This window comes from Phoenix dactylifera, unplaced genomic scaffold (assembly GCF_009389715.1).
Source record: "Phoenix dactylifera cultivar Barhee BC4 unplaced genomic scaffold, palm_55x_up_171113_PBpolish2nd_filt_p 000077F, whole genome shotgun sequence".
Classification (NCBI taxonomy): Eukaryota; Viridiplantae; Streptophyta; class Magnoliopsida; order Arecales; family Arecaceae; genus Phoenix; species Phoenix dactylifera.
In genome coordinates, this window is record NW_024067676.1 from 1,065,883 (window position 1) to 1,080,916 (window position 15,034).

A 15,034-nucleotide genomic window follows, 5' to 3' on the forward strand; every position below is an offset into this window, starting at 1 on the left:
GGTTGGCCACAAGAGTGCAAATTCCTAGAAGCAACAATTATTTACAGTGTATCCTATATTTTTCTGTAGTTTTTTTATTCAGCGCTGCATGAGTAGAGCTTTACGCGAGACATGAATGACCATTTTGCATGGGTACGGAAACGAACTGTGATACTAAAATTATGGAAGAGAAAAAGTCCTAAAGATGAAAATTAGTTGCAGTTATCCATTGAGGAGCTTACTTTGGACTTGGATGACTATCTTTCCCTTGATAAATGTCCTAAAGATGGCGACATGATCAAACAATTTTTTTTGCAAAAAAAAAAAAAAAAAAAATGCAAGAAAACACCAAAGCCTAACTGCTTACATTACCATTCTGGATTCACAAATTAATTCCAGGTCGTTATTTTACTAGTTCTCCGGTCTTAAGATATCTGCATGCAGTTCTTCATTCATCATAAGGCATATAACATTCTGATGGACATTATCGCCATGGGAGGAGGGTCGAGCTTACACCATCTGTGGGCTATGATTTTAGCTTCCGTCGAATGGCACAGAAGGATAAACAAATTACATCGGTACCGTCCCATCTCAACATTTGCAATCCCCGAGTGCTTCTTGCTCGTTGGCTATGAGATTCCGTTAGTTTCAAGGTTGTGATGATGCTAGTCTTCTATCCAATAATTGACCTCCTATAAAAACCTCGATTGATGTTTTTTCTCTTTTATAATTTCCAACACTTATAAGCAATTATAATGAAAATTAATAGATAGTAATGGCCTTTATGGAATAAATATATTGTTTAAGCGGATGTTGAAATTTTAATTAAAAAATAGAATTTTTTTAACATGAATATCCTTCTAAAAGTTCAAATTTACTTGAATACCCTTTTCAAATTTAGATTTATTTCTCTACTCTCACAAAATACTGTTTTTGCACAAATGCCCCTAATATAATATAACGATTCTTCTAACAATGTTAATAAAAACTATATTTATTTTAATTAAAAATAAATTAAAAATTTGAAATCACAATCTATCCATTAAGGATATTTTAGTCATTTTAATTTAAAACCCTTAATTTTTTAACGATATTAGATGATATGGGTACAAATGCAAAAATAAGAATAAAAAAGGGATAGAATAGCAAAATAAGTATTAGATGAGGATATATATATATATATATATATATATATATATATATATATATATATATATATATATATATATATATATATATATATGTGTGTGTGTGTGTGTGTGTGTGTGTGTGTGTAAATATTAATTTGGAAGGATATTTATGCAAAATTTAATATTTAAAAGGGTATTTATGAAAAAAAATACCTACAAACTAACATTTTACTAGGGTGAATGGTGGAGAAGTCAAATAACAACCAGAATTTTGCTTATGTAATGACCGTTGCAATGAGACAACAGTTGTGTGATGCCTATATTTTATCAGAAAATTTCTAAACCATTTTACCGGGTATCATTCGTGTAAACCAGCTAGGGCGGCCGGTCAAAATAAATGGCTCTGGTCTGGAGCCTGCGACCAACTAAAAACTGTATGATAACGGGAAAACACCCTCCGCCGTCCGATCCGCTTCATTTCGTCCTCGGCCCAAGTCGCTCTCAACGCTCCCTCCACGATCCCCACCAATTAACAGCGCCATCCCAAGGGCCCCCACAATATATTCCATGCGAACATGCTTATACACCGTCCATATTTTAGCGATCAGACATCTGCCACCGTCGGTAGCCCCCCGCAGCACAAGCGAGCGACGGCGATGATGGGTCGGTGATGAAGCCGATGATAGGATGAACGGCAGAGATAATTTCCATGTCGATGATCGGATGGGATGGGATCACTCATCCGAGCCCAATTAGGCACGCGATGGAGGCCCCGAGAGAGAGAGAGAGAGAGAGAGAGAGAGAGAGAGAGATTTCTCGCACTTCGAGGTAGTGAGGAGATGGAGAATCTCTGATCAGGAGTTCTAGCCTTTGGAAGGGCGTTGGATTTGGACCGAATCGAGGGAGGGATTCGTTCCGTCTTGGTCGGAGTGCGGTTTCTGAGGCCTAGGGCATGAGAGGATGTGTCTGGCGGTTGCGGTGAAAGCGGACGCGGGCGAGGAAGGGGCGACGACGGTCGCCTGCTCGATCTGCCTCGAGACCGTGACGAGTGACGGAGATCGGTCCACGGCCAGGCTGCAATGCGGACACCAATTCCACCTAGGTACGTAACAGTGAACAATTGCCCGGTTTTATTTCTTGTTTCGCACCGAATCGTTGGTTTTGCTTCTCAATTTTGCTGGGAAGTTCTATATTTGAAAAAAAAACAAGGTCATTTTTCTAGAAGTTGTGATATAAAGCTTGGATTTTGTTTGACCGGACTACCGATAACGTTGGCGGAGATCTGAAAATTTTATTGTGGTAGAAGTCGTTTGAAATATTTATATCTGAGGACATTAGAGCAACGTACAACGTAAAAGATTTTGGATTTGAGAATTTTATGGGCATGTGAGTTGCCTTGCATTAGCTGGTGTTTCTGCACCTCTTTCTATAATGGGACCATGCTGATTATTTTGATGAAGCTTTGAGTGGGGGAAACTTTTCTAATGTTTCAGGAATTTTATTGAGGATGCTTGCGGTGAAAAACAACTGTGGGTAGTTGCCAAAGCATATTGCTACTGTTTTAATTGTTTTTTGTAAGATGCCAACAATGGTTAGAGCGTTGTAGGTTGTATGATCAGGATCCGTAAATAAAATGCTTGCAGCAGTTGTGAAAGCTTGCTTCCATCGCTTTAGTTGTTTCTATAAGATGCCTCACTTGTTGTTGCTGTGGTGGACTTGCAACTGCATATAATTTTTTGCCCAAAATATATTTTTTGATGGGTGATGACTGCTCGAAAAACATCTCATATGCATTAATTTATTATGGATTGACCAACAAATTTTGAACTTTTCATTTTTTTATTGTAATATATGATAGGAAAAGCTGATTGTCAGAAAAGGCTAGCTCATATTCCAATATAATATCTATACCAATAGTTTCCAGCAGATTTGGAAATTGCCTTTCTTTTGAAACATCAAAGAGGCCTATCTTTGATCACACATTGGTTTTGCCTTATTCTATATCTATTAGATTTTGGCACATGCAGTGCTCATTGCTTTATTTAATAAGGACCATTCGATGGATGGCCATCAAAGTAGATTGGAGTAAATTTCATAAGTATACTATATTTTATGTCTATTATGTTTTGCCTTATTATATATCGATTCTCAACAAAGAGTATAACTGGCGGTGTATTTGCCAAAAAAAGACTGAGTTAAAAGGGATTCATGGAAATAAAAGGCCTTGTTGTGGGATTCAAGAAGATCTCAGGCCTCATGATGATAGTACGTGGTTTTCTATTTTAACTTAATTTATTTCTTTGTTTGGACCCTCTTTCTTCTTAGTCCTGGTTAAGCTTGCAAGGATCCTCGTCCGTGTAGTTATCATACAATATGGAGATGGTAAAAGATGGATGCCCATAGAGTTTGCTCTATGTAATAGTATAGATGGGGATTGTGGTATGGACCCTTTGAGACGTGACTAAAGTTGGGGGGAGAACTTGTTCTTTTAGGGTAAGACAAGGAAGATATTGGCAAAGGAGCAAGATTTTTGTTTTTCAGAAGCAGGACAAATGAGCAAGGGTGTTACAATGTTATTAGCATTGCATAAGAAAGCTCAACTTTGTGAAGCAAAAGTTGCTGACTTAGAGAACCCGGTTGGGATAAGTTGGTAAACTTCAATCTTATTCTTTGGCTTGAGTACATCTTGGGTCTAATGAAATATGAAAGGAGTGCCTTTATTGGAATTTGTGTGGATGGTGCTTGGTTGCCACAATTACAAGCGAGTGCAGGTACAGGGAAGCAGATATATTAGAAACTCTTTGTCATAAATAAATGCTTAGGAATTGGGTGCAGGTTTGAGCTTCCAAGGATATTTTTAAGCGGGTGCACTACTCTGGACAGAAGATTCTGGCTACTAAGAGATAGTGAGAGGTTAAGGTAGATGGTGTCCCCATATTGCAACATCAAGTAGTTGCCTTACTGAATGTGCACGCTTGAGATCCTATATTAGAATTTTTTGATCAAAGACTTGTGGAGTGGTGTGGAGTGGAACTCTAGATGAGAAAGTTGCCCAAAGTTGGCTTTAGCATGGATCTTGTTAAATGAATAACAACATATCCTCTTATTTGTAACTCTTTGCAAAGCCTTAGCATTTTGATTGTGGTTAAGCTCAATAGTTCCAGTAGACCAAGCAAGTTATTCTAGATGGAAGAGGTGTGGGGCATAAGTAATGAGATTCACCTTGTCAAATCGGCCAAAATTTCAACTGAGCTTAATGTGAGGTGCATGGATGGGTTAGGTGAGGTACTCTAGCATTAGTACTTTGGGAGCTAGAATATCTTGAATCGAAGTTTATAAGGAAAAGGAAAGTAGTCAAAGACAAGGTCTATATGTGGGGGAATTGGGAATCAAACTGATTCTAGTGACCTGTAAAATAGTGTTAGAGGGAGTATTTTAAATGGGGTTAAATGATCTCTGTAGAGGGCACATAAGTGTTTCATGGGATAGTATTTTTTTGCTTTCCAAATCATAAACTTTTGAGTATCCAACTTAACCTTTTACAGTAGTAGCTGAATCTACCTGTTGGTTAAAGTAAATTTCTTATAATACATCATGTTAATAATGAAGAAAGCTTACTCTTCACTGATTCAAGGTATGATATTTGGGGATCAAAATGCACATCCAAAAAAAATTGGAGTCACTTTAAGTCCACTTGAAGTCCCCATTGCTTGCTTGTAGGGCTGCAAATGAGTTGTGTAGACCTATGCCCCCCCCCCCCCCCCCCCCCCCCCGCCTCCTCCACAAAAAAAAACAAAAAATAAATAAATAAATAAATAAAATCTGGTCATGCCCAAATTGACCACTTGTTTTGAACTTGTGGGTTTGGTCTAGGTCTAAAATGTGACTCATTTAAAGAACAGGGTCAGATCTGCTCGTGCATTTCCACAGACTTCCAAGCCTAAAATGGGTCAAACATTATTAAGCCAACTTGGCCAGGCTTAGCCCAATAAACAATTATATACCTTGGGTAGAACACAATAACTAATCTGATCATGAGAGGGTAGTATCCTCACTTGTGTCTTATGTCATGTTTCACATACAGACATTTTTTATGCCGTTTTAGTTGGATCTTGAAAAAAAAATGTTTGACTACCTAATAGAGAAAAAAAAGCTAGCATAGGCTGTCGAGACTTTCCGCTATCATGAAGAGATGAGCCTCCTCATAATCCTGAGGTTTGAGCATCAAATGCTTCTTGTTTATATATGCTTCCTTGGTAATGTGCGATCTAATGGAGTTGTAGGCTCTCAAGGACAAATGCTCAAAGGAATTGAACTGAAAGTAGAGTACTTAAATAGTGCAGGTGACTTTGCGAAGAGATGTACTCGTTTTAATTTTGTTGTCAATTTGCCTTACATCGGACAGATGTTATTCCTTCTTCTTGTTAAAAGTCCAATGAGTTGATAAATATACTTTTTCATTATGGATGTTGGGGTGGGGAGATAAGAACTTATTTGGAACAAACTTGATGTCCTTATTTCCTTCTTGTCCTTATTCTTTTTATCCCTTGGTACACAATCATTTTTCCTTTTTTATCAATTTTTCCTCTGCCATCTCTGCTTACATAATGGGAGCCTTTGAGGCCGACTCCATGCCTTGGGTGATTCCCTCATATATAACTGCTACACAACCATCTAACAATGAGCGAGATTATCGCTAATAAAGAGGGAGAAAAGAAACCAAAGTCATGTGATCTCCCCCCCCCCCCCCCCCCCCCCCCAAAAAAAAAAAGAGAGTCAAAAAACCTTGCCTTTTAGATCCTTCTATCTATTTCTTTCTTTATTTTCTAAATATCCCACTTTAGAAAGTGTATCTATCTTGGTTATAGGCTTCTCTCTCTCTCTCTCTCTCTTTCACCAAAAGCAGTATCTCATTTACCATTCTGCATAAATGACTAAAAATCTAAATCATATAAGATCATGGACATCCATTTCACAGATTGATGAGTTCACAACCATTTATCTAATAATTCTACTTCTAAGATGAATCATGTGCTTGTACATGATGAATGCTAGTAAAGTAACTACAAAAGAATAAGTTCTTGATATCCAGGGTCTGTCTTCATGATACCTTCTATTAGAGGCTACATTCACTATTAGTGCAAGCTTTTCCAAACTCATATTCACAATTACTGTTTGTGTTAACATAGGTCTTCTCCTCTTCTTTTTGTTGAGTCTTTAATACATGAACAAGCCCTTGTCCCAGACAACAAGGCCTCTTTAAATTTTTGTCATGGCATTCCTCTGCCACTTCATCTTTGGTGTGACTTTGCCTATTCCTTACTCTAACCTTCTTAAGGCTACTGCCCATTCACTTTGACACTATCATCCTGGAATCTATCCCAACATTCTTAATCATGCAATATTATGGAGCCACTATAGAAAAGTGTTTCTTTAAGTCTCAAAAAAATTGCATTGACTATATTTGACCCGAGATGCACCTTCCCACTTCATACATTTGGATCTATGTCTTTGAGATATTTCTCTGTCCATCTTTATTTTGCTAGATAAAAAGAGAAGTAATTTAAACATTTTTTGAATGAAAAGCATATTGTTAAGTTTAACATTGTTTAGTATATGATATGATATGAGATTTTTAAGTTGATAGCGATAGGAGTTTGTAGCCTAGTAGTTGACTTTGTTAATTCTGCAAGTTGTGTTTGCTCTAATTTTAACTATGAGGACCTTTGGTCTACACAATGCATTCTTGGTTGACGACTCCAAATTGAGGTGCATTGAATTATGTTTTTTATTATTCATGAATATGGAGAAACTGTGGTCGTATATGTATAGTTGGTTATTATAGTTATGGAGATTAGACTTTGTCAATGGTATTTTGCTTCTAGATGTTGCATACTGAAGGAAAATGATATGCATAAATTTTTATATAATTAAAGTTCGGTATGTGGAGTGGAGATGCTTTATGGAGTGAGCTATCATGAGTCCATGGGAATGATTACTGTTAACATCTAGTTCCATAGGAACTGAAGTTTTGTCTTCTTTTTTTTTGACCTATGTGGATAAGCTGAGGTAGCTAAGATCAGGAAGAGAGTAACTTGTGATAATGCTACAGGAATGTCTAGGAGAATTTAGAATTGTGATTAATGTATGACATGCTTAAATCATGCTCCATGAAACATATTCTTGTTAAGTATGCTCTTAGATGAACTGGTGAAGACTGAGAAGGCTTGATGACAGTGACAGGTGGAATTTGGACTTTGGAAATGACCATCGACACTAAAAATGAATCTTTGTTGAATTATGAATTTTGGAACAGGGTTCATGAAGTCCTAGTGCTTGCTAATTGCATTGCTAATTTTTACTTGATCAAGTCCTAGAGAGCAGAGAAAACAGAAAAAATGTATTAAACTTCAATTTAGTTATGACTTAGTGCGTAATTTAATAATTTAGGCAAGATATCGTTTGTATGTAAAATAATTTTTGTGGAATAATCATAATTTTGTTCTCATTCAATGTCTGTTCACCTATTATAACATTTTCTGCACATTATTTATCAGTGATAATATGATATAGTTATTCAATGAACCACATCAATCACATGGTTCAAAAGTTTACATTATCTACCTATTGTACAATTTAACTTGGATTGCTTTTGACTTGTCAAACTTCATGAGGTTTTAAAATTGGCTATCATGTTCACCTGTTGGGTGCCATTCCTCTGTCCATATATTTATTGCGATGAATATATATGCAGTTGACATGATGTTAATACATATCTAGGTAATTTAGAAACACTTCCAACAATGTATGACTCTCTAATTACTCATCGCTGTTGCTTTAACAAATTGTTCAGACTGTATCGGCTCTGCATTTAATGCTAAGGGGGTTATGCAATGCCCAAATTGTCGAAAAGTCGAGAATGGCAATTGGCTCTTTGCAAGCAGTTCACAGCCATTGCCAGAGCTGAACATGGGTGACTGGGCACATGATGAAGACCTCTATGATCTCAGTTATTCAGAAATGGTATGGTGATCGGTGGATTTATTTGTTTTCCATGATCATATAGTGTAGTCACATACTTGTTCGTATATGTCGCTTTTCTTTCGATAGCATTAATGATGTTATTTTAATCTATATCTTCTGTTCTTTTACATTCAAAACTTTTCTTATTCATTAAACTTGGTGCCCATTTAATCGCTTTCCTGTTCTTATGGTTTGATTTTTTTATTTTTTTATTTTTTTTACATTTTCCCAATTACCAAGGAGCTTGTTGCCAAGTTTGCCTAAAACTCCAGATATTTTAATCAAATGCAATAGGGTACTTTTAATAGAATTATAGTTGTCTAAACACTAGTCTTCCAGAGCATAAGGTTTTATTTTTCCTTCTCTTTGGTCTGTCATTGGGCTATGATATGTGTTCTGATATTATCAAAAATGTCTTCCTCTTTTCATTCTTACCTGCTTTAATTATTTACTTGTTCTAATGATTTCTTAATGATTAAGGGAGAACATTGTTTGGTCTGCCAGACATGTCAGGTAGATGAACACGGTTGAATTTGAGTAAAGAGACATACAGAGGTTTAGGTCTAGAGAACTTGTTCAGGAGTTGCAAGATTAGTAGCCAGACTTTTTAGCCCAATTTGCTGCTTTGTTTCAAATTCATGCTCTCATTTCTGCACCCACTTCCTAACATCCCCCTTCCGTTGGAAATATCTTTGTATCACTTTTAAGTTTTAACTATTTTATTAAATCAGTATCTTTTTATTGCTTTTAACTATTTTATTAAATTAGACTTTTTCAACAATAAATTTGTGATTTTCATCTTATCATTTCTTTTTGAATGCCTAAATCATGTGTTCCTACAAAATGTAATAACTGAGTAGATTCTTTTATTTTTGTGCATTTAAAATTATATTGCTTTCTGGGCACTTTATTAATTTTTATGGGAGTTTCTCTTCCTCATGTTGCTTTCTCACCCTCCCCCATATCTGCTAACTGCATGAAATTTGATTTTATAACACGATATAGGACTCATAAGTCATAACACTCAAAATCAGATGGATGCACCGAGGTTAACTGGTTGTGCTTGTGACTGCAGCTATATTCTGACCTCCTATTCACTGTTTTAAAATGTGGCTTATGCAGCTGCATATGTGGAGGTGGTCCTTGGACTGCAGCGCACAAGCCATATGCAATCTTTTTATGTGCTGGGCCGCATGTCCGGGCGGCCACGTATGTGCTCAAGCTCCCACATACCTTAAGTACTATATATTATTACACTTATGTTTATGAACTATGTACTTCAAAGCTTAAACTTTGTTATAGACTTCTAAGACATCTAACCATGCTTTGATGCAACTTGTAATTTACTCTTTGTTGCAAATTTGAGCATGGTCCATACTCCATTGAATGATATTGTCATTTTATTAGGCTAACATGTTACGTTAGAACTTAGAATATGCATTCAAAAGTCACAAATAAATCTGAATGTGCATATGTAATTCTTATTTTTCTCATGAACTTTCTGATTTATTTCTATTTTTTAATTATATTATTTATTTTTTTAATATTTAAAAATATGAATCTTTCGAATGCTCTACATACAATTAATGCACTATGCAGTCACCTGACTACATGCTTCCACATTTTAAAACATTGTTTCTGTGGGTGCTTTATGATTTGAACAGCATGTGAAGTCAGCTGTGCTGCTTAAAGTCTGCTCAATAGTTTTGTTCTTTTTCAGGAAACATCATGCTGTGCATGTAACTGATAGTATGGTCTGCTGCTGATTAACATCTCCAGGACTTCTATTTGATTCTCTATTTTTGCCTTTGCTTTGTCGTTTAATGCAAATATGTTTGAGCATGACTGCCGAAACAAAGATTTGTAGATGGCTCTCTGTATTATTGTCATCGATTAAAAAAAAAATATCATAACAAGTTGATCTGAGATGCATATTTGAAGAGCTTCTAACTATCATTTTCCTTCAACATGTATATTCTCAACTTTACCATATTCCCGTTATATCTTGCAATTCATCTCTTGCTCTGCTACTTTACCTGACAAATATGCTGTCTATTGCTTGTCTTTTTTGTCTTTATTAGCACTGTTATATGTTTCAAATGAAGGTTTTTATTATCATTTAGTTGAAGAAACAATGCTGTTTTAGCCATCTTTCATGTTAGTAATTGTATTAGGGAAAGTGCATGCAGCTATACTTCAGTTTGTCCAACTAATTTGTTAAGTGTCTCGTGATTCGACTTTTATCCAAAAATTACTCCATTTTGTTTCTTTAAAAAAATATTCTTTAATTGTTTATCAGGGTTTTTTATTGACAGTTGTATCCGTGGAATAATCCGCAAATGTAATCTTATGACATTTCTAATTTAATTTTTGCATTTAATCTGTTTATGCAGCCATTTGGACTTCATTGGTGCCCATTTAGTAGATTAACACGGGTTCTATCATCATTTGAGTAAGTGTAGTATATTTGTTTACAATGTCAAGTTCAATTCCTTCCACTTATTTTTTTGGAGACGTAAAGAAATTCTGATGGCATCACTTCTCTGCTTTTATGGAGGCAGTGCTGCTCACTAAAAACATATAAAATATAACTGGATCTGATCTGTATAAGCATATGAAAGACTCTGAAATGTAAGCATGCTTCCGTTGAAGCTTTAATATATACTTCACTGGCAATTATTCTCAAGGACAACTCAGTTGTCAATTGTAAAGGTTGCCACTAGCAAACTTCATGTTAGTACATGCATATATCAGCTCAAGGAACTGGACTTTGCTTTGCTGGCCTCATATGCATCCATTGTTGTTTATCTTGTGCTAATGCATTCTATCCTTGCTGAATCCTCTTGAATACTCACGGCAAAGTAGGCTTTTGAAGTGGCTAGTGCTGACAATCATCAAAATAAGTTGCTTCCTTCTGATGTTCAATAGATATGAATTAAAGCTATTTATTTTTTGTTGTCCGGTTACTAAATTAATGGTTTTGTGAGCAATGTTTATGCACCAGGTGGTCTCTGTTAAAATGAGTATGTTACTTGATGTCTTAATTTGAAAATTAATTTCAAAGGATCTTTGGTCTTGAGACTCCAGAATGTTCCTGAAGCATTGGTTTGCAGGCATGAATAATTATGCTAAGAATATTAAATTGTGACAACATCTTTTGCAAGAAACATACACTGAAAAACATACTCTTCGACTTGAACAGCTAATGCGTCTATAACCAGTATAGAGAGCATAGCTCAAAGCTTTGGTGCCAGCCTATTGCCATTGAAATATGTCCTCATGATGCTTGGATGCTAGCGAAAAGAATACAACTTGATTGTAGGACCAATCATTATTTAGAGAATCCAAGAATATCAAAAAAAAATTCTTTTGCTAATGATTTGGTGCTAAGAGTTTGCAGTTCTTCGTTGGTCCAATCTTTCCCATTTTTTATTCTTACAAAATTCATTGGTCCCAGTCGTTCTACAAGCATAGATGGTGCGGTACCTAGTCCTTATATCAAAAGGCAAAGCATCATGGTGTCGTGAAATCCCTGACATATCCATATAGCACAAGGATATAAAGACGTGTGTGTGTACATATTCATATGGTAGAGGGATATACAGGCATATGTGTGCATGCACGTGTGCTAAGCATCAAGATTTCTTGAAATGCCTAAGACTTTAGCATTTAAGAAAAGGGAATAAAACACAAGAGCTTCTTCGAATAGCACAAGGATATCCTGACATATATGTTTATATGTGCATGCATGCGTCTGTGTGCCTGCATGCATTTGATTGTGTGCATGTGCATGTGTGGGTGTGGGCATGTATGTGTGTATGTATGCATGCACGAATGCATGTGTGCGTTGTGCGTGTGTGTGGTTGACCGACCCAGTAATACTTTTAATTAAAATAAGTTGCATTTCATATTGAAATAGATTGATATTAAGTAAGATTTTAGAAAGGATATTGCCAAGTAAATATTGTGGCACTACGGATGCTTTAAACAATCGTGTTCAGCACGTCCAAGCATGAAGAATTAAAATGCCTTCCAATAGGAAGTTCTTTAGAAGGACATCTCAATATATTATGTCGAGCACCAACACCTCAAGTTGCCTTGAGTAGAATATTGTTTTTTAAAAAAGGGAAAAAGTGGCAAAGGAATGTGTTGCCTCGCTGTCTCAAAAGGTACTGTCACTCAAAAGTCTCGAAAAAATAAGTTTTAGTGGTTGTACAGCACATGCCCATGTATGCATACACATTTAGCACTTACCATCCATGTTTATAAACTAAATAAGAGCCTTGCTTCTGTTCTTGTATCTTCATTTTCAAATAAATTTGTAATGATTCATGATATTGATCTTGCTGAAGTTTATATGCAGAACCAGACTCAATTCCTTCATCTGGATATACATATTTTTTCCTACTTGGTCTTAATAATTGACATTTGATTAGATGCTTTTATTTTCCTAGGCATTGTTTCACACTCCATTGACATTTTTTTTTCTTTTTTAAGGGAAAGGGAATCTTCTCCACCTATTGCTTGTAAGTTTATACTTTTCCTCAAAATGATTAGTTGCGTGTGTTGGTGTAATATAGTAGTATCATATCAAAATACTGTGCTTTGCAGTCCAAGATCTTTTGGGACATCATGCCTTCTTTACGGAGCATCTGGCTACTTCAGCGGCAGCTTATCCAGGCCCACATGTGGCTTACTTGCAGCCACTGCGACCGTCATCTTCCTCAAATTCCGATGTTACCGCTGAAAATCCTATTGGTGGTTCTGGATATCACCATCACTGGAGTCATATTCCTAGGCCAGTGGATGTCCAGACTGCTCACACATTAGCGCCCACTGATCTTCAGTATCATGGTTGGGAACACCATTCTCGATCATATTCGCCTCCTAACAACAATATCAGTAGTGCTGATCAGGCTTCCGCTTCTACAATGATGAGAACTGCAAGGCTTGATTCTGATGGTCTACTGAGGGCAGGGACTCTTGTCCCCTTTATTCTTGGGAACGGGTAAGTGATGCTTAAGTTCAAATAATTGAATGTTAGCTTTTGTTTTGTTTTGTATTGTATTATAGAAACGCCCACAGATTTTTTGTGGTCTCCAGTGATGCACATCGATAATGTTTGCTATCAAAATGTGATTCCCTGTCAAGGGTTTTAAGATATCTCGCATTCTGTTCTATTTGCAGCATATGTTGGCCAAGCGATCTGCTTTTTGATACCCTTATTTTCCTGTATTCATCGTATTTACATTTTAGAACCAGCTTAAGGTTTCTCATCTGACTTTCCCTGAACAATCTAAATTCATCGAACTTGTCAGCTCATAATTTAGTTGCATACCTCTTAAGAGTGGCAGCTCTCCAATGGTTATTCTGCTTGCAATCTCTTAGTAACAGCATGTCATTTCTTGCTTTCCTTCACTATCCAATATTTTTAGTTGGTGTCGTCCTTGCTCCTATGAGATTCACCAACATGGTATAAGTTTGCAGCTGGCAGATGTATCAGCAAAAATCTTGTTTTTATCTTGTATAAGATATTCCAGGCAGTGATGATACTGACTGATTTATTTGCCCCATTTTCCTCCCAGATCTGCTTCTAGAACCAGAGTCACCAGTTCTTTTGTTCCCCCGCTGGTTCCCCAATATCAGAGAGTTCGTGGCATTGTTCATGATCATCAAAATTCCCAAAGCATACATGGAACCATATTTGCAGGTATACAGCGTTCAGGAGGTTTGAGGGGTTTGGCTACCTTAGGGCCAACACCGCGCTCTCTGCCAGATCATGCTGGCTTTTACCTGCTCCCTTCTGCCGGTCCATCAGGTCAAAATCTAATGGATGCCGAGAACCCTGCAGGAAACCATTTCTATGCATCATGGGAAAGGGACCGATTTGCTCCATATCAGTTGTTTCCTGTTGACAGGGAATCAGGTTGGTGGGGATCCTATCCACAATCTACTGGTGTGTCAGATTCTAGTCACAGGGTTGGTCTGTGGCCCCTAACAGGATCCGAGAGGTCATCATCACGAGGCTGGTCAGAGAGCCTGTCTTACCAGCCTACACATGTTGCTCGCATGCATTGGCCAAATTCATGACATGTTGCAGAAGCAATGTTGTAAAATGAAATGACTTTTACATATGGCTTGGTTGCCTCTTAGAACTGAGACCGAAAACAATCTTTTGGGAGTAATCCAGCTGAAAGCTTGTTTATAGCTTTGTAGGGGCCATAATATAATTTATGCTTGGAAACTACTGGGATGATTTTGGGAGACAGACAGATTTCAATTACTTCTGCTGAATCTATCCCAGTGAGAAAAATCGAGAACATCATCCAAAAATCCCATTGTCTAAAAATAAAAGGGAAACATTTTGCTTTTCAATCTCTGTTTTGAAGCTTTTAGCTCTTCTCAGTTCAGATTCGGCGAGTACTTTGCTATATTTAGTTCCAGTGCTGGTTGATTGTTTTAGTTTCGATATTTAACTAGTTTTTGGAAAAGTGTTGCTGAAAAGGACCATTTGATCTTTTATTGCAGATCTGGAGAAGCATTATTAAGGTGAGCTGCATATTTTGTTGACATATATCATAATGTAAAGAACATGGATTGCTCCCCCTTTCCTTGTGATGGTTGTCTGCCTCTCACTGCCTGCCATTACTTGGTAAAAATTCTTCTCCAGGACTTTACCCTTCCACAAACCATTTGCTTTTGCCTAGTGTTGGAATTCCTCATTATCCATTTGAAAAGAGAATTTAAAGAATATTGGTCGCATTGTTGGAATGATTGTCTTTTGATCTCCCTGCTGCCTAACATTTGTATGTATCCATGATTCATTGTTCTCTTGTTTATGGAACCCCACATCATTTCTGTTCGTATGGACGGTTTACCTTTTGACAATCTTTGTGGTGATT

General features: G+C 36.7%; 1 protein-coding gene across 3 annotated transcripts; it reads left to right on the forward strand.

Annotated features, from left to right (window-relative positions):
- Positions 1–1,853: 1,853 nt before the first annotated feature.
- LOC103715081 (E3 ubiquitin-protein ligase RFI2-like) lies at positions 1,854–14,921 on the forward strand. Of its 3 annotated transcripts, XM_026807683.2 has the most exons (8): positions 1,854–2,211; positions 7,963–8,132; positions 9,255–9,341; positions 10,526–10,584; positions 12,630–12,658; positions 12,744–13,140; positions 13,718–14,058; positions 14,661–14,921. In XM_026807683.2, exons 1-8 carry the CDS (start codon positions 2,070–2,072, stop codon positions 14,678–14,680), a joined length of 1,245 nt encoding a protein of 414 aa, XP_026663484.2. In that variant the 5' UTR covers positions 1,854–2,069; the 3' UTR covers positions 14,681–14,921. The 3 variants fall into 3 exon arrangements, with proteins under 3 accessions (XP_026663484.2, XP_008800817.2, XP_008800818.2); XM_008802595.4 differs by lacking the exon at positions 14,661–14,921 and having other exon boundaries at positions 1,855–2,211; positions 13,718–14,507; XM_008802596.4 differs by lacking the exons at positions 9,255–9,341; positions 14,661–14,921 and having other exon boundaries at positions 1,857–2,211; positions 13,718–14,507.
- The last annotated feature ends 113 nt before the right edge of the window (positions 14,922–15,034 follow it).

What these genes read in the sequence shown, in the direction of transcription:
- LOC103715081 (XM_008802595.4), top strand. Translation starts at nt 2,070, where the DNA reads ATGTGTCTGGCGGTTGCGGTGAAAGCGGACGCGGGCGAGGAAGGGGCG. An exon ending in CCGCATGTCCGGGCGGCCAC is followed by an intron (nt 9,342 to 10,525) that starts GTATGTGCTCAA and finishes CTGTTTATGCAG; the next exon opens with CCATTTGGACTTCATTGGTG. An exon ending in ATCTTCTCCACCTATTGCTT is followed by an intron (nt 12,659 to 12,743) that starts GTAAGTTTATAC and finishes TGTGCTTTGCAG; the next exon opens with TCCAAGATCTTTTGGGACAT.